Source organism: Urocitellus parryii, chromosome 7 (genome assembly GCF_045843805.1).
Source record: "Urocitellus parryii isolate mUroPar1 chromosome 7, mUroPar1.hap1, whole genome shotgun sequence".
NCBI classification, from domain to species: domain Eukaryota; kingdom Metazoa; phylum Chordata; class Mammalia; order Rodentia; family Sciuridae; genus Urocitellus; species Urocitellus parryii.
Genome location: NC_135537.1, coordinates 149,421,629 through 149,442,222, shown reverse-complemented (window position 1 = coordinate 149,442,222; position 20,594 = coordinate 149,421,629). Strand labels below are relative to the sequence as shown.

The 20,594-nt window shown below is 35.7% G+C and overlaps 1 protein-coding gene across 4 annotated transcripts in view; it reads right to left on the bottom strand.

The window, feature by feature from the left end:
* Positions 1 to 20,594, bottom strand: part of Bcas3 (BCAS3 microtubule associated cell migration factor) — a 575,232-nt gene that overhangs the window by 254,425 nt on the left and 300,213 nt on the right. For all 4 annotated transcript variants that reach the window (XM_026398023.2, XM_026398025.2, XM_026398024.2 and 1 more), the window contains 3 exons: positions 14,368 to 14,468; positions 9,838 to 10,034; positions 2,904 to 3,001 (listed from right to left, as the gene is read on the bottom strand). In XM_026398023.2, the coding sequence (XP_026253808.1) occupies positions 2,904 to 3,001; positions 9,838 to 10,034; positions 14,368 to 14,468 (396 nt within the window). The remainder of the gene's footprint in view (positions 1 to 2,903; positions 3,002 to 9,837; positions 10,035 to 14,367; positions 14,469 to 20,594) is intronic.

The window sequence follows — 20,594 nt, the reverse complement described above, 5'->3', positions numbered from 1 at the left end:
ATGTGAAGGAGATCATTATGTAATCAAGAAACTGTAAAAACAAAAACAAAACAGAGAGAGAGAAAAAATACTTAGCAAAAGTAGTTCAATGCCCTACTCATCATAGCAAGATTAACACAGAGATATCTAAAAAACAAACTATAGACCCAAAAGATTTAGGTATATCACATTCAATTTTGTTTCAGTATCTCTGAAAACTAATTACATGAAAAAAATGATAAATTACCAGGTTAGAGAAAGAGCTGCCACTGAAATAGAAGGACTGCCATAAAATAAGCCACAAAACAGTTAAAAAGACAATATATGACATCATATAACTCGTTGGAAAATAAGACAAAATAAGAAAGCCCAAGGAAGGAGACCCCACACAGGCATCAAACTCCAAGATAAGCATCTTCCTCATAAACAGTGGACTCCAAAGCATGGGTCCACAATGAGATAAGCACTTCCTGTTTCAGATGCAATTATAAAACATATTAGACTCCTTATTATTTATTTGTATGTGTGTGTGTGTACGTTTGCAGTGCTAGGGATAGAACCTAGGGCCTCACACATACTGGGCAAGCACTCTACCACACAGTTTGAATCACACCCATTTTATTTTATTTTAAGACATGGTCTTGCTAAGTTGCTCAGGATGGCCTTGAACTTATGATTCTCTTGCCTCAGTCTCCTGCACACATGGGATTGCAGGCATTCACCACCACATTCATCTAGACTCTTTTTAATATAAGAAACTAAAATAAAAATTTCTCATAAAGAATTCACATTATTTACCCTCATTTTGTTAAACATCAGTAGGAAAGTAATTCTGTTAACAGTGATCCTGTTAGATAAAGCAGATATAGGTTCTACAACAAAACATTATTTACTCAAAAAATGTGTTAGACAATATGTACTGCTCATTCACAAAGGATTCAAACCACTTGAGAGGTAACTGAAGAAAGAATTATTCACAAAATTCCAATTCCTTATCTATGGACCATCTTAGTCAATACTAAAGAAAGTGGCACACACATTTCATTATTTTGGTCATCTTTCAGAAAGGAACCATAGCTTTCTGGAGGGAAAATTGGCCTAGAAAAAATAATACTAAAACTTAGCCACCAAACAGTCCCTTTGCTATGCAAAAGATCCACGCTTTCATGTAGAGGCCAAATGCCATAGAGCAATATTCAGAAACTTCTAGGAGGTATAGTAGATCTGATAAAAATATAGGTAAACCAATAGCAAAGGCCTAATTTCTTACTTAAAAAATAAATTTAAGAAACTTTTTTTTTTTTTTTTTTTTGCAACAGAGAGAAACTATGGAAACAACAAAACACGGAACTTTTCGTTGTGGAAGGCAATTTTACACAGAGCTAAAATGGTTACATGATAAATATGGAGTATTGCCATAGACTCTATACTGAATCTGCCAACTTAAAAACATTGTAGCACTCTGGCAACATGTGTTCCAGACAGTTAGTCACTTGACAATAGCACATTAATAACATGGTAATTTAAGAACATTTCAGAAGCCCAACAAGACCTATTCTTTCAATCTTGAAAAAAAAAATCCTTCAGGTTAAAATATATAACATTTCCAGAATTTTAAATGATAATTCCAGATCAGCCCTAACTATTAGTACTCTCACAATGAGACTATCAAAAATGCATGTTTAAGTTATCCATCACAATATCCCATTCAATGCAGGGAAGCCAGGAGCTAGATTGCCCATTTCTGTGTTGTTTCCAGGGGACATCCATATTTGCCAAGTTAAAGCAGAGAAACAAAAATGAGTCCTCTAAAGAAAGTGTCCACATTAAAAATTAAGGTATAGCCCTGGATGTGGACAGCTCAATAAGCTACAAGGTACAATTCCCTCACTAAGAAATCGGAAAGCTAAGAAAATAAACAAACTTCAGTAGCTTTGAAACTTGGCGGTGGTGGGGGGTGTTGAGGGGGGGGGGAGGCGCAGGCACAGGCAGAAGCTTTGGTTTTTTTCAAAAGTGACCTTCACAAATCAGTTCTGTGATACTTCCCATTTTCTTTTGCAGTTTAAGCCTCAATCAAATCAGCAGTCTTCAGGGATTTTAAAATCACTATAGATTAAAATCCTCTCTGACTCAACTGTTTCAGTAATGCTGAGTGAGTATTTAATAATTCTACTTGTGAGAGACTTTTTGGACAAAAATCCTGATGCATGTTATCTTCAGATGTCCCACAGCTGCACAACAGTGCAAGGCAAACTACTTAGATACTTCACCACTCACGGGAGAGAGGCGGAAATATATTACAAATAATTCAACTATTTAGCAGGCTTCACTGAAAGCATTTTTATAATACTAAGGCAGCAACTATCACCTACAAAGGCAAAAGGCTCCTGCCAGGTACTAATGATCCATTCTCACAGATTGAGTCCAAGGATAGGACATTAATAACTGTGATAGATAGGCTAGAGTTAAGTTAATGAATTTCTTAACTTTATGCTTCCAATAATAAAACTACTCAAGCTTTAGTATTTGGACTCTCTCAACATCCACAGATCAGGCACTCTGATACTCAACAGGTTGAGTAAATTGAATCCATATATTGTATTTACGTTCTCTGTCAAGGTTGCTTCTCTACATTTCAGTGATCAAAGGCAAAACAGTCATCAACCCTGTAGCCTTCAATACTATGTTCATTACATTTAATCAAGTGCCAACTCCAACGTATTATTTACCAACCTTAAGAAAGTTCAAATGCATGGCGCTGTTTAGTAACAAATACAGGAAAGGAACTGAATTAATACACAGACAATCCCACCAAAAAAGAAAACCAACCAAGGCAAATGAATATCATCCTCGACATTATGCAAGGAAATAAATTTAAAATGCATTTAAAAAGTCCAGTAAACATGTGTGAGGAGGTTTTCTACCTGAGGCAGCATCAATCACTGTAGAAACTCCCCTTCGATCAGAGACTGGGCGGGATGACCCTGGCATGCTGACTGGGTCAGAGCGGACTGGCTGGATCCTGCAACACAATTTAATTTAAATCACATATGTTACTGGCATGAACACTATTGCTTGCTACAACAGACCTTAAATCAGGAATGCTGAAATAGCTCAATCCATTAGAGAATCATTCATTCTAAATCCAGACAAAATGGGAGTTGGAGTCCCTAAGTCTTGTATACAGACAAACTATATTCCTCCACTCCAACACCCTTTCTAACTCATTTTTGTGTGTTACTCAACAGATTTTTAAAAAAATGATATTAAAGTGATAGAAAGAGTAGAATGGGACAGGGAACAAAATACTTTATAATGAAATCTTTGGCTTTCACAAGGGACACATATGAAGAGCTCCAAGACTCTTCAAATTCATTAATGAAATCATAGCTAGTAATGAGTTCCATAAAAGGCAGCAATGCATGATTCAAAATTTTAAGAAACTTCCTTATAATTATCAACAAAGCACAGGATAACAAAGCTGTGTTGTGAGTGCAGGGGTCTAATTTAGGACCACTACTAACCAAGTAACTTCCATAAAATTCCCAATTAGTATACAAGAATTAATTGGGACCACAGCAAAATGGCAATTTATTACAAAAAGCAGTGTAAGAATAATGAATGTTTAAACACCAAGGGAAGTTCTCCAGCTACATTAGAATAAATATTATTAACATATAAATATCTGGAGTTGGGATATTCAGGTCCTGAGTCTGATAGTGAGCAAGGTTAAAAAAAAAAAAACAACCTAGATGCCTTCAATAGATGAATGGATAAAAAAAAGTGTGGCATATATACACAATGGAATAAAAGAGAATAAAATCATGGCATTTGCAGGTAAATGGATGGAGTTAGAAAAGATAATGCTAAGTGAGGTTAGCCAATCCTAAAAAAACAAATGCTGAATGTTTTCTCTAATATAAGGAGGCTGATACATACTGGGGTAGGGAGAGGGAGCAAGGGAGGAATAGATGAACTCTAGATAAGGCAGAGGAGGAAGAGGGGGAAGGAGGGGCATGGAGTTAAAAATGATGGTGGAATGTGATGAACATTATTATCCAAAGTACATGTATGTACTTTGTGTGAATATACTTTGTATACAAACCAGAGATATGAAAAATTGTGCTCTATATGTATAATAAGAATTGTAATGCATTCTGCTGTCATATATAAATAAAAAATTAAAAGAAAAAAATTTTTAAAAGATCTTGGGAGTTCAAGGAAACTTTTACATGTATTTCTGGTAATTCATTCATAAATGGCTATTTACTGAATATTGACTGCATGTCACCATTATTTTAGGAAGAAGTAGGGAAAAAATGAAACACAAGGTCTATATGTGGATATATGACATGAACATTAATGAATTGATGCTAAAGAAATTGAATTAGAAAATAACATTTAAAAAGTTCAGAATGAGAAGGGAGAATACAGTCATGCATCATTTAGTATGTACAGATCAGTGATCAACTGCATATATAACAGTGGTTAGGTAAGGGCATACTGCATAACTCTCTTGGTTTGTGTTACTACACAATATGATATTAGTAATGACAAAATAAGCTAGCAAATAATTTCTCATTAAGTAATACATAACCGTATATGCAGACTCCACAGAAACGGGTCTGTATATAGTATGCTTACTCCTCCGTATCCATGGTTTCAGTATCTTGGATTTAGCAACCATGGACCAAAAGTATTCAAGAAAAAAAAAAAAGCAAAAAACCAAAACTGTTATCTGTACTAAACATATGCAGACTTTTTTCTTGTCATTGTTCCCTAAACAATATTGGATAACTATTATTTACATAGCATTTACATCATATAAGGGTTACTCATAACAGAGTGATGATTTAAAGAGAGGATATGCATAGGTTATTTGCAATTACTATACCACAATAAAAGGGGCTTGAGCATCCTTAGATTGTGGCATCCTCAGGGCTTCCTAGAACCAATTCCCAGTGGATACCAGGGGATAGTTATAATAAGATATGTAGAGATGAAGAGGAGAAAGAAGTGTCTTTGAAGCACAAGACTAGAACAGGCAGAGCCTTAGAATTTTGACAAAGTAGGAAAAATGCATGGATTCTTGATGTACAGGATTTGGCTGAAAAAAAGAGTTCATAACATTATTATTGGTGGGGGATAAGAAGTGATGATAAAACACGAAACAGATTCCAGAAGCTTGAAATGCCAATTGCAGATAAAGAAATCAGTTATTGAAAATAAAGTTTGAAAGTATGTTTGTTGTGGTACAGGTCTTGGACACAGCTATGGAAGAACATCTTGTATTCCACTGCAGTTAATTTTTCTAAGGCAGTCATGGTAACCCCTTCTATCTTGGCAGTAGTTACTTAGTTCTGGGATGTGCAAGCCTAAGCGAATATGGCCCAGTAACAAAAAGATAGCATATTTGAAATTTCTTGTTCTTGAGAACAACAAGAAGCTAGCTTGTCAAATATAGTCAGTTCATCCACAGTAAAGGCCTCATCCAATCTAAACACTTTATTATTTGGAATAATTCATTTTCTATTATTTATTAAATTTATATTGGGGTTTCTGAATAATCGAGAGTTGGGGACAGGTATAGATTGGCCATGAATTAATGAGTTGCAGCGGGGCAACAAATACATAGGTCTTTTTTTCTATCACTCTCTTTATTTTATATATATTTACAATTTTCCATAATTAAAAAAGATAAACTGGTTATGATTATAGAAACATTCTGGAATTCAATAGTGGAGATGGATGCACACGATGGTGAATATTCTAAACACTGCTGTGCACTTTGTGCATGGGGGGGTGCTACGGATTGAACCTGAGGCCTTGTGCATGCTGGGCATGTGCTGGAGCATGGAGCTATACCTCCACCAACAGTACTGTACACTTAAAATTGGTGAATTTTATGTTATGTGAATTATATACCAATTAAAATACAATGATTTTTACCAATCTTTGAGGAGATAGGCGTTGAGTAGAAAGGGGGATTCTGAATACCCAGCTTCATTTACATTATGTTTTTTAGGTCAATCAACAAGTATATCATTAAATTTTTTACATTTTGGATCCTTGCTGTGGATAAGGAACTGCCATGAGGTTAAGCTGTATCTGATTTCTTTATTTATGACAGTCAACATATTATTTATCTACTTCCTACTGGGAGATGTAGACAGGCAGACTATGACTGTACAACATACTTAAGATAGATATCTTTTTTTTTTTAGAGAGAGAGAATTTTATAATATTTATTTTTTAGTTTTCGGTGGACACAACATCTTTATTTTATTTTTATGTGGTGCTGAGGATCGAACCCAGCGCCCCACGCATGCCAGGCGAGCACACTACCGCTTAAGCCTCATCCTCAGCCCAATTTATGATATCTTAATGGAGTATAGGGACAGTGTAATAGGTACTATGGATCAACTGATACAAAAAAAAATTAGTAAAATTTTTCACAGTTTAAAGGAGAACGGAAGACTGATGCCCAGCCATAGTGCCATTGAGTATAAGTCTGAAAAATGTAGACATCAGGTGAAGCACTGGACTAGAAGAGAGTAAGCAACAACGAGGAGAATTTGTTTTATTTTATTGTATTGTACTAGGGACTGAACTCAGGGATGCTTTGCCTCTGAGCTACACCCTGAGCCCTTTTTATTTTTAATTTTTACTTTGAGGTAGGGAGTTGCTGAAGGTCTCGCCAAGTTTCAAGGCTGGCCTCTAACTTGTGATCCTCCTACCTCAGTCTCCTGAGTCTCTGGGATTATGGCAATAAGAATGTCATTTAGTTGAGTCCTAGTTGAATGCTGGGGTGGGAAATGATATGTAAAAAGACACAAAGTTGATGTGAGTTAAATCTGAATTTCTCATTAAAACTATGCTGCAATGGGAGCTAAGGTCTTTAAAAAGGAGTCTAAACAAGTCTATTTGCTCAACTTTTAAAATATAAATTACAAAGGCAATCAAAAATGATTTATAAAACTGGTTAATATAAATATTTTTAGTAGTCAATAAACAGAACAATATTTTAATCAAACATAAACAATTTAAAGTCATTTTGATATAAAGAATACTGGGAACTTGGGCTGGGGATGTGGCTCAAGCGGTAACGTGCTTGCCTGGCATGCGCAGGGCGCTATGGGTTCGATCCTCAGCACCACATAAAAACATAAATAAACAAAGATGCTGGGTCCACAGAAAAAAATGAAAAATAAATATTAAAAAAATATTCTCTCTCTCTCTCTTCTCTCCTTCTCTTTCTCTTAAAAAAAAAAAAGAATACTGGGAGCTCTTTTGTATAAGAAGGAAAGTCTCTGAGGAATATGCTAAAGGATTTTGGAAATGTAAGTACATTAAAAAAAAAAAAAGCAAGATACAAAGATCTTAGGAAAAGGGTGGTGTCCGAGGTAAAGGACAGTGATACTGCTGGAGGCAGAGCTGTGAGGAGAAGCTCAAGACGGATTCCCAAGACTAGAGACAGGGCCTTCCAAGAACAGCTGCTGATAGGAACTAAAAAAGATAGTGATAGGTTCTTGTACATGTTTCAGCAAAGAGAATGAACAGGTTACATATTTATAAAGAGAACAAGTGGGTCGCCTATTTTAAAAGCTTTATTATTAACATTTAAATAATGACTGTGGTAAATGGATAATGATCCATTCAATCATCAAGTTAACGGCTGATTCAATGTGACTACCTGAGAATGGCTTGACTAACTAACGAGACCATATTTTATGATAAGCAACATAAATGAAAATTCACCTAACATCCATGATATCCTGTCCTTGTTGACTGACATCGTGGTAGAAAAGTGTCAGTTTTGTAAAACGTATTGGAACCAAACAAAAATTTAGGGAAGAAGAAAATCACACAAAGTAAGCAACTAAACATACAAAAACAAACAAAACACAAAAACAAACACTAAACAAGGACTTGGTTTCTCCTTAGGAACTTTCCTTTCTACAAAGATCCATCAGTGAGTGGAAAGCCAATACGTAAACAGGGAGACATAAAAAGGAACCAAGTGACTGGAGGTGTGGCTGCTGGCAAATGAAAAAGAGAGTGGAAGGATTCCCAATATATTCTGGAATATGAGATGAAATTTGATGAGTTACATGCAGCAAGTGAGAAAGGTGGAGATGACTAGAATAACCCCTAGATCCTGGCTTGAGTACTAGCTGCTCAAAGACTCATGTAAAGAGATGAGAAAGGTAAGGGGAAGAGTAGGATTAGGGATGAGCTGAATAGCTGAGATTCAGACAGGGGAGTGTTTGATGCTTTGGAGACCATTAGAGGAAACATCAACCAGGCAGCTGGCTCTACTCCAGGTGTAGTTCCCAGAGCCTTGTAGAGCACCTGGCGGGTACTCAACAAATATGTACTAAATTTAAAAATAAACAAGAAAGACCTAATCCAGCTTTGCAATATTTTTTTTTGACATAAAAATGTTTAGGGGCTGGGATTGTGGCTCAGTGGCAGAGTGCTTGCCTCACACATATGAAGCACTGGGTTCGATCCTCAGCACCACATAAAAATAAGTACATAAAATAAAGGTATTGTGTTCATCTACAACTAAAAAAATATTTTAAAAAATGTTTAATTGCGGGGATTGGGGTTGTAGCTCTGGGGTAGAGTGCTTGCCTAGCATGTATGAGACATTGGGTTCGATCCTTAACAACACATTAAAAACTAAACAAATAAAATAAAGGAATTGTCTCCATTAAAAAAAAAAATGTTTAATTGCAGTTGGGGTTGTGGCTCAGTGGTAGAGGTACTGGGTTCAATCCTCAGCACCATATAAAAATAAATAAAACACAACAGAGGTATTATTTCCATCTACAACTAGAAAATTTTTTTTTTAAATGTTTAATTGCTGTTGACAAAGAGATAAAATTTTCATGAAAATGAAACATCTTTTACCACAATTGTATTTTAAAAGATATTCAAGAAGGTCATACAGTTGCTTTATAATCAAATCTAGAGGGTTGGGGATATAGCTTAGTTGGAAGACTGTTTACCTCGAATTCACAAGGCCCTGGGTTCAATCCCCAGTATCATACATACGCACACACACACACACACACACATACACACACACACACACACACACACACAAATCAAATCTAGAAGCATAGATTTGTGTTGGGGGCAGGAGGTGGGGAGCTGCTGGTGATCAAACTCAGGCCTTTGTAAAGATAAGCAAGGGCTCTACCACAGAGCTACAGTCCCAGGCTAGAGGTATGTGTATGTGTACGTGTGCATGTATGTGTGTGTGTGTGTGTGTGTGTAAGGGAGAAAAAAGGCACAGGAGATTATATGGCATTAGACTGAACCCTTCATTATTTGTAGCACCTCAGTATGGCAAGTCTTGAGGTAGCAAATTAAACTGCTAAGCAAATATGAGACTGCAAAAGCAAAAAATACCTGTATTGCATTTAAAATGTAAGTAATAATAAGAAAAAGCATAATTTGTATACATGAACTATGGTTCTGGCAAATAAGGAGCGTAGGGTAAGATATAATAACACTCAATTTCTCATCCTAAAACTTTCTATAATCTAAAAGAATGGTGATTCAGGATTAGATGAAATCTAATTGAAAGGAAAAAAATCATAATCAGACTTCAAGCAAATATCTCAAATGAGGATGGCTATTCAAAGTGTCCTGAATTTAGAGAAATCACAATCTGAAACACAAATATTGATCACATGTGTTCAGATGTTAAGAGATGACAGTGAATCACAGGTAACAGTGCATATTGTTGGCAACATGATATCATGTCACAAATGTTACCAAGGATGCTCATTTTGAATGAATATGCCAATCCTACCATTAAGTAACTCCCTCGTTCTCATTGCCTACCTGAGACTGTTGAGATCAAGGTCATCTGTATCAAAATCCAAAAGAGGTTGTGGAGTGTCACTTGGACCATGAGACTGCAACACAGATGAACTGGAGGATATGACTGTGGTTTGGCCTGAGGGGTGGATGGTTTTGAACTGGAACTGTGGACCCATCCACAGCCGTCTGTGAGGTCCAGTGTGTGTAACAATTTCAACCTGAAAAAGAGTTGGAATCATGATTTAAACAAATCACAACTTGAATTTGAGGGCCTTTCACAATACCTGCATCCCACATTCTTGAAGCCCATCTTGATGTGGGAAAGGGTCAGTGTACCCACAATCAAAGGTGATCATAGTTATAGCCTAAATACACATTCACTATATCCCTTTACTGGTTTTCACTGACATTATAAAAATTCATTTGTGTAAATACACACACACACATGCATCACATACGCAATTCAAAAATTATGAAAGAGAAAAGACTAGTTTCTGGACTTATATAAATAATATTAGCTCCCTAGGGATTATCTTTTTTCATTCATTCTACACTACTTACCTTCTAGTGGGCATCCCTGGATACTATACCTACTAATCCACATATTAAAAGCAATTCCTTCACTCAACATCAAACTCATGAAGAAGTTGAAATTGTTCCTGAAACTTTACCTACCTCAAAATAAAAAATAAAAAAAATAAAAAAGACTGGGGATTTAGCTTAATGGTAAGCATCTGGGTGTTCAATCCCCAGTACTCCCATCCAAAAAAAAAAAAAAAAAAAAAAACCAAAACATCCAGCAACTCAAGGGGCTAAGGCAGGAGGACCACAAGTTCAAGGAACATCTCAGCAACTCAGTGAAATCCTGTCTCAAAATAAAAAATAAAAAGGGCTAGGGATAGGGCTAAGTGATAAAGCACTCCTGAGATCAATCTCCACCAGTATTAAAAATAAAAGGTCTGACATACTTTTTAACACCACAGCTAGGTTCTATAATTCAATATTATAATATTTATGCTGCTTTCAAATTTTAAAAAACTCTACTTTTAAATGGAAAATCATACGTATTTTCTCAAACTAAATTTCATATTCAAAATATTGTTATTTAATGAGTTTCCTCAATAGCCACAAACACTGACAGGCATTTTATGCACATGCGTACATGTACACACACACACAAAACCCACATACATAACAATACCAAAATGCTTTATAAATTTCATCATCTATGAAATGGATAGGGAAATGTTGCCAATATTATCTTAAACACTGTAAAGAAAAAGCATACAGAAGACAATGTGCAAAACCTGAAAATGTGTGTATTTCATGGTTTTACAAATGATCAACTTGAATAAGAAATTAAACATGCAAACCTTTGGTGAAAAACTACTGTATTATCTCCAAGTCTTGTCATTGCTATATCTGTGTCTACGTAAACACTTTAGGGAGCAACTTCCCCCATTCCTTGAATCTTTGCCCTGGTTCTTTTATATTTAATCACATTTCTCTGATTGCAGTGATTAATTCTTAACAAAACATAACTGAAAAGGTTCATAGAGTGTTGTTCTGTGTTTTTGAGTCTGAAAGGGCAAAAGCATCATGGTCTTGGAACAATATGCACATTCCCACTAATCACAGGGAGAAAAACACTGAGATTGAGGACAGTGATTTCTGATTCAAGTAGTTGTATTCAGCAATGTAAATTAGGCCACAGATAAAGCATTCTGTGTATTTTAAGCTCAGAACCATCAGTGTCACAGAGCCGAGAGGTAAACAGATGCCTGTGCAATCTCACTGAGGCGATGGCCAGATGTTCCTGTATTCCGCTCCTGTTGTGCGCAGGACAAACATATTGTATATACTTTCACACTGACAGCACACATTACCCCTTCTTCTAATTGAAAAGTTGAAGTGAAGGACAGTGGTTTCTTTGCCAGCATTCTTGGACAATATTTTGATTCTGGAAAAAGCATGTGCATTTTGGGTTTAATTTATCTTGTATCATCAAGAGAGGATGGGCTTTCATATGTCAGAATCTGAGCCTTCATTCAAGGAGATTCTCTTGAGTATTTGTGGTGTGATAAATTAAATAGATGTTACTTAGAAACTTTTTGATTCTCCAATTGCCAGATTCATTTTCACTTTTCAGGCTACCTTCCCTGAGAAAGAAATGAAACAACAAAGGGATTCCACTTTTTCTGAGGCATCTGTCTGATGCAAAGCTGCCAGATTGGTAATCTGAGACAGGTCATTAACTTCATCAAATGATGTCAGACTTGAGGCAGACATAACATTATTTGTAGTGAAATCATTTGTAATCTCATCATTTGACAACTGCCCATGTATCTTTTATTTCAAAGCTCCCGAGTTAAAGACAGCTCCATCAGTAAGGTACAGGACCTTCAGTTAAAGCTGTTATAGGACAGGTTTAGAGCACTGCTTAAACTTAGGAAAGGAAACCCAGTCAGGCACCATCAGGATTTGTGCACAGTACAATGCTGAATTTCCATAATGAAAGTATGGGCCATCTTCAGAAAATGCTGTCTCTACAAAATGATTCCCAAAGACTGTTGAATAACTCCTTTGTTTTAGCAAGCAAAACTCTTACTTTAAACCTGATGAAAATGTGTTCCAAAGAGTCTGTCTAAAGTATAAGGTCTCCAATCCACAAAATTACAACTATCTTATATTCGATAAAGGGGCTAAAAGCATGCAATGGAGGAAGGATAGCATCTTCAACAAATGGTGCTGGGAAAACTGGAAATCCATATGCAACAAAATGAAACTGAATCCCTTTCTCTCACCATGCACAAAAGTTAACTCAAAATGGATCAAGGAGCTTGATATCAAATTTTTCTGATAGAAGAAAAAGTTGGCTCCAATCTACATATTGTGGGGTCGGGCTCCAAATTCCTTAATAGGACACCCATAGCACAAGAGTTAATAACTAGAATCAACAAATGGGACTTACTCAAACTAAAAAGTTTTTTCTCAGCAAGAGAAACAATAAGAGAGGTAAATAGGGAGCCTACATCCTGGGAACAAATCTTTACTCCTCACACTTCAGATAGAGCCCTAATATCCAGAGTATACAAAGAACTCAAAAAATTAAGCAATAAGAAAACAAATAACCCAATCAACAAATGGGCCAAGGACCTGAACAGACACTTCTCAGAGGAGAATATACAATCAATCAATAAGTACATGAAAAAATGCTCACCATCTCTAGCAGTCAGAGAAATGCAAATCAAAACCACCCTAAGATACCATCTCACTCCAGTAAGGTTGGCAGCCATTATGAAGTCAAACAACAACAAGTGCTGGCGAGGATGTGGGGAAAAGGGTACACTTGTGCACTGCTGGTGGGACTGCAAATTGGTAAGGCCAATTTGGAAAGCAGTATGGAGATTCCTGGGAAAGCTGGGAATGGAACCACCATTTGACCCAGCTATTGCCCTTCTTGGACTATTCCTTGAAGACCTTAAAAGAGCGTACTATAGGGATACTGCTACATCAATGTTCATAGCAGCACAATTCACAATAGCTAGACTGTGGAATCAACCTAGATGCCCTTCAATGATGAATGGATAAAAAAAATGTGGCATTTATACACAATGGAGTATTACTCAGCACTAAAAAATGACAAAATCATGGAATTTGCAGGGAAATGGATGGCATTAGAGCAAATTATGCTAAGTGAAGCCAGCCAATCCCTAAAAAACAAATGCCAAATGTCTTCTTTGATATAAGGAGAGCAACTAAAAACAGAGCAGGGAGGAAGAACATGAGAAAAAGATTAACATTAAACAGGGATGAGAGGTGGGAGGGAAAGGGAGAGAGAAGGGAAATTGCATGGAAATGGAAGGAGACCCTCATTGTTATACAAAATTACATATAAGAGGATGTGAGGGGAAAGGGAAAATATCAAGGGAGAGAAATGAATTACAGTAGATGGGATAGAGAGAGAAGATGGGAGGGGAGGGGAGGGAGGATAGTAGAGGATAGGAAAGATAGCAGAATACAACAGTCACTAGTATGGCAAGAAGTAAAAACGTGGATGTGTAACCGATGTGATTCTGCAATCTGTATACGGGGTAAAAATGGGAGTTCATAACCCACTTGAATCAAATGTATGAAATATGAGAGCTTTGTAATGTTTTGGACAACCAATATAAATAAATAAATAAATAAATAAATAAATGAAGTAGAAGGTCTCAATTACTTTAAATGGACTGTTTGAAAGATATATACATTTTATGCTCTCTGTATTAAAGCTAACTCACACACTCACTCTCTGTGTATATATATGAACATAGATTCTTATATATGAAAGGAATGTTTATGTATAACATATGTATGTGCAAAATATAGAGGAACATGTGTGTATATACCTCAGGCAATATTTTTGATAAATTTTAAATATACAGAGAATGATTCATTCTTAATGATTCAAAGAATTACCAATTCTATAATTTTTGTCTAAGGAAAAGAATAAAAACAGACAATGGATTCTATTTTATTTTAATGCTCCAAGTATATCATTATTTTTACCTGCGAAAGCCATTCTTCATCTTCTTGTCCACTATGGTCAGATGCTAAACTGTCATAGGACCCATGTCGAGTGATGGGCCCAGGACTTCCAGGGGGAACCACTGTGGGAGAAAGAACACAGATTTCAACCACTTTAATTTATGCAGTGGAGAAATGGGTATGAATATAGCCAGCTCAAATTCTGTGGTTATGTATAAGATAAAGATGACATTTAAAACACAGAGGCAACTCATACAATGAATGAATAAATAAAACTGAAGTTCCTAAGAAGAAGAAAAATTTTCAATTAAGAGCATACTTTAAAAACTATCTGTAGGGCTAGCCAGGTGTGTTGGCACAAGCCCGCAGCCCTAGCTACTTGCTGAGGCTAAGGCTAAAGTCCACAAGGTTGAGACTAGCCTGGGCAACATAAGATGCCAGATTAAAAAAAAAAAAATCTTCAGAAACTTATTAATGATATCTTATCACTATAAAACAAACAATTAACTTCATATTAATATCAAAATGCATTGAGGAATAGCAACAAATCTATTCACTGGTGGACTACATTAAAAGTCTTTAGAAGAGCCAGTCATGGTGATGCATGCCTGTAACCCCAGCAACTTGGGAGGCTGAGGTAGGAGGACTACAGGAGGCTGAGGTTTGAGGCTTAAGATAGTAAGACTTATCTTAAAATTAAAAAAAATAATAATAATTTTGGAATGTAACTCAGTGTTAAAGTACTCCCAGGTTCAATGTTCAGTAAAACAAAAAAAAAAAAAACATTTTTTTTTCTTTTAAACAAACTACCCATTAGTATCAATTAAATGGTGGGCATAAGAATGTAAATTTAATTAAAACACTTTCAGTTGCTAAAATTTTTTTTATTTATCCAATATTTTCCTTTCTTGGATATTTCAGTTTTCCCTGACTTTGACTTGGTAAGATACAGTCAAACTACAGTCTACTTTCTCATACAAAAAGAACATTTGTCTAGTGGAAACAGAAAAACAATTCAATAAATATAAATATTTTACCCTCCCAAATCTTAGACTCTTCTTTGGAAGATCCACTCACTCATTCTATCCATCCATCTCTAAATGGACTTTATTTTGTCCAGAGCTGTTTCAGATTCACATTCAAATAGAAATGAACGTGCACAGATTTCCAACATACCCACTACCCCCATGTATCATTTTAATATTCTGAGAATCAAGTAATGAGAAAATGGAAAAAAAATTAAAAGATGGGACAGCAACAGTAGGAAGAAAAGTAGAAGAGCATTAAAGAAATATGGACAAAATAAAAAAGAATGAGAAACAGAAAACAGTCTCATCACTTGTATCATGCAGCGATGCAGTATTTACACGTATAGTCAAAAGTTTTCTTAGGCTAGATTCCTGAAAATGAAATCAGAGGAAGTGAATGTTTTAAAATTTCTTCCTACATATTCCCAGAAAGAGCTATACACTTCCATGAGCAGTAAAGAAGGATGTCAATCTTAATGCAATCTTGACAGAACAAGGTATTTAGAACAAAATCTTAGTGAAACAGATACAAATGAAGAATACGCAGTATGACCTAGGGCAAGACTTAACAGGCACATGCTCACCAAAAGCTTATCTTAACTCCTTACAAGAGGAGAAATAGGACTGAGTTCAGTCAGTTACTCAGCAGATGTATACAGTGTTGAAATGAAGATCTGTGGTAGTTAAAACTGCTAGCTAGCCGCTACTTTCTTCAAAATCATAGTTCTATAACTGAGAGGCAAGCTGGGGTTTGGCACAAAATATAGATGACCATGAAGGGATACACCTTGATTCTTGTGATGGAAATGGTATCATAAGGCAGAGAATGTCATAACAATTATCAATTGTTATTTAAGCATTCTTGGAGAAATAATTATGGTATGTTTTACAAAGAATATAAGTCAACTGATGTTTTCAAAAGACTGAGTTGTTCACAAATCATCAATTTTATAATAAATTTGATATTAAATTATTAACAAAGATAGAAAGATAGGATCCCTCAAATCCCCAAAGTTTGAGTAACTAGTCAAAAAGCTGAACACTGACAAATACAAAGTATTACAATGTGCTTCAGAAAGCAGATGAGCAAAGAAGATCTTTAAAGGTGGGAGTAAGTCATACAGATGTCTGAGGGCAAACTATTACAATGGCAAGATCAAGTACAAAGATTTTTGAGGTTGAAATATAATGGGGATATTTTAGTAAGAACTGTCATGCCATTGTGGTTGAGGGGGTGATTCAGGTTGCAAGTGGAAGATGAGGGGCAGGGAGAGAGGCCCGTGGGTAGAAAAAGGGCTTTTATTTGGGGGGCGGGGAAAGCAATAGGGATTTAACCCAGGGGAGTTTTGCCACTAAACCACATCCCCAGTCCTTTTTATTTTTATTTAAAACAGGGTTTTGCTAAGTTGCTTAAGTCCTCCCTAACTTGCTGAGGCTGACCTTGAATTTGCAATCCTCCTGAGTCATTGGGATTATGTGTACACTAGCACACTTGATACTTTTTTCCTTTTTTTTTTCAAGTAAAATTAGAGTAATGTGACAGAACAGGATTACAAATCTTTAAGTAAAAGTGAGAAATTATGCCCCTGTGTATGTAATTAGTACCTACTAGAAATTCTCTAAGAGTGTTTGCTGTGTTCCACATATATTAAACCTAGACTAGGACCAATTACAGAATAAGCATTCAATAAGTATTGTGAGTAGATGGTTGGAGTTTTGCATTCTGGACTAAGTAATGGCACCAGAATGGCTGAACACTTATTTATCCATTATCAAAGTGGGGATAATATGATATCTGGGATTAGCTTCAAAATAACTTTGTGTCAGGGGTAAAGATGGTGAGTAGAATTATAAACTAAAAAAGATTAGCTGTGAGTTGATTGGTAGTGAAGCTGAATGAGAGATACATGGAGACTTATTCCACTATTGTTATCTAGTTTTGTGTATGTTTGGAATTTCCCACAGTGAAACGTTGGAGGAGGAGAAGGAGGAGGAAAAGGAGGAGAGGGAAAGGGGAGGATCCTTTCTGCCCTCATCTGCTTTCCAAAGGAAGCAGTAAATATTCCAAATATACATCTAAGAAATACAACCATAAATCTGAATCCCAAACTCCTAAACAGAGATTGGAAGAAGGATTTCCATGTCTTTCATTCACTAGTTTTCTAAGTAAAAATGTTTTGAAGTCATCAGAAAATGGGCAATATAAAAAATGTAAGTTCAGAGGGAAAATACTTTTCAACATCAAATAAAATCCTTCCCTTCTCCCCTACATACATTTATATTTAAATATTTCCCCCAATCCACAGAGGAAGAACATTTTATACCTTGGGAAAATAATGATATAACAGGTCACAGGAAAAAAAAAATTGAAATCTTGAAACCTGGGATGAGAATAAAAACCATCAAGAGAAAATATCAAGAGAAAAAGAGCTTGCATCCTCTCCAACCACCCAATTATTGGGAAATGATAACCCTAACACTGGAGCAAGAGTGTCAGAAACAGAAAGTGGGGAATAGAGGGCCCACAAGGAAGAATAGAGAATGACAATCTGGGCGTTTCGTGGACCAACAGCCGTGAAAAACTGAATCTTCATTCTTGAGTCTAAGAAAGTACCAAGAGATCCACACATATATGGTACATAGCAAAGCCACAGTGGTGACAGCCACACAGTGCTCGCCCTGGCTTAGGTGAGAATGTTTCCTGTGTGTGTGTGAGAGTAATGCAGGCACACTCCAGAGAACTGACAGGATTTGAAGTAGAAACAAGAATGGATATTGCAGAAACCTATATGAGCCAGTGACTAGTGATCTCACTGGGAACTGGGACTTCTCAATAGTGACAACCAGGATAAAATGTCCCCTAATCCCTTACCCCATAATATTATGCTCTGTAAGTGCTATAGAATTTAGATGTAACTTTGGAAGGGGGCACAATCAATTGAGAGTATTTTCCCCACATTTCTAATAAGTAGATATAAAAGGTAACTTAATGGTCTATATAAAGGCTGGGTGCAGTGGCACATGCTTGTAATCCCAGTGGCTCAGGAGGCTGAGGCAGGAGAATCTCGAGTTCAAAGCCAGCCTCAGCAAAAGCAAGGCACTAAACAACTCAGTGAGACCCTGTCTCTAAATAAAATACAAAATAGGGCTGGGGATGTGACTCAGTGGTCAAGTGCCCCTGAGTTCAATCCCTGGTATCCCTGCCCCCCCCCCAAAAAGTCTATATAAAGAAAAATGCTTATGTTCAAATACAATGGAGCAAGACACACAGCAGCTACCTAAATCAGCATTTTTATGAAACTTTATCAACTATTCATAGATAATTAATTAAGTTGGTAATAGAAAGGGATATAGAATTTTGAGGTATAAATCCTGCTATGTTTTATCTCTACTTTCAGCACAGTAATTTAAAATGCACCTTATCTACCTACCTAAAAAGGATATACCATCAATTTATTTTAGAATGTAACTCCAAAAGTGCTTCCAGTAGGCATCTGATAAATAGAGATCAACAAGCAAGGGCAGGATGCAGGATCATCATGAGGTAACTGGGAAACAGACTGTTTACATTGTGTGCTCAGGAAAGCAGATGATGCTTACAGTGAGTAAATAAGAGCTAAAAAAAATCACTATTTGTATTTTTCTGTCTTGCAGTGATAAATGGGTGTATGCACGTATGTGTGTATTGCTATGTATATATTTGTATCTTTTCATATGTGTTTATGTATAAAGACAACAAAAATTAAGCTGCTTCAGGGATGACCTTCACAAATTAGTCCTGTTAATCTAAGCCCAATATACTTTGAAATCAACAGAATAACATAAATAGGATTGTAAAGAGAAAAATTAAATATTTCCCTAATAATGTCACTAAATCTGAATTCCATATAATAAAATTCTCAAAATTCCAGAAAGTTCTTTCAAAATATAACTTTCTAACTCTTGAAAAAAAAATTATGGATAATTTATTTTGGGGATTTTTAGATGTCTTCTGTACTATAACCATGAATGCATACAGAATTTTTTCTTAAATTGCCCCATATAAAAATAAGGTATTTATTCTCTTTTATTACTGAGTCATATTCCATTGTGTATATATGCCACATTTTTTAATCCATTCATCTATTGAAGGGCATCTAGTTTGGTTCCATAGGTTAGCTATTGTGAATTATGCTGCTATAAACATTGATGTGGCTGTGTGTCCCTGTAGTATGCTGTTTTTAAGTTCTTTGGGTATACACTGAGGAAAGGGATAGCTGGGTCACATGGTGGTTCCATTCTCAATTTTCCAAGAAATCTCCATACTGCTTTCCATATTGGCTTTCCATACTGCTTTCCATATTGGCTTCACAACTAAGTAAAGTTAGCCAATCCCAAAAAACCAAATGCCGAATGTTTTCTCTGATATAAGGAGGCTGATTCAGAGTGAGGTAGGGAGGGGAATCACGGGAGGAATACATGAACTCTAGATAGGGTAGAGGGGTGGGAGGGAAAGGGAGGGGACATGGGGTTAGAAATGATGGGTGGCATGTGATGGACATTATTATCCAAAGTACATGTATGAAGACACGAATTGGTGTGAATATACTTTGTATACAACCAGAGATAAGAAAAATTGTGCTCTATATGTGTAATAAAAATTGTAACGCAGTCCACTGTCATATATAAATATTAAAATTTTTAAAAAAGAAAATAAGGTATGAGTTTGAGAAAGTTTAAAGTATTGCTTTACATAATGTTAAACTATAGGTACAAAATAATAGGCTATGTAAATAATAATTACTCAATGAAAGAGTCATAGCATTGTATTAACAGACATCTAAATAGAGAACCTTACGTTTCTGTAAATATCCACCTCTTTAACACTTGTTAATAGAGGTTAAGATATACTTGAACCAAAGTTGCAAGAATGAGTCATTACTAGTTCTTAAAAAATTAAAATCTCTTGTCATTTCCACTTTTCCTCCAAAATAATAAGAGTATATAACCTCAATTTCATGGAATCAAATTGTTTCTAAATACCAACAAAGAAACAATTAGCTCACAATAACTGAATTACATCTGCAACAAATCTCGTCTTGTACCTCAGAGATAAGCTTTATCATTAATAAAGTATTAGGGAATAAAATCTACAAATTATTCTATGTTTGTGTACAAATATACTATAATGAATCCTGCATATATATATATTATATATATATAAAATAATGCATTAAGTAA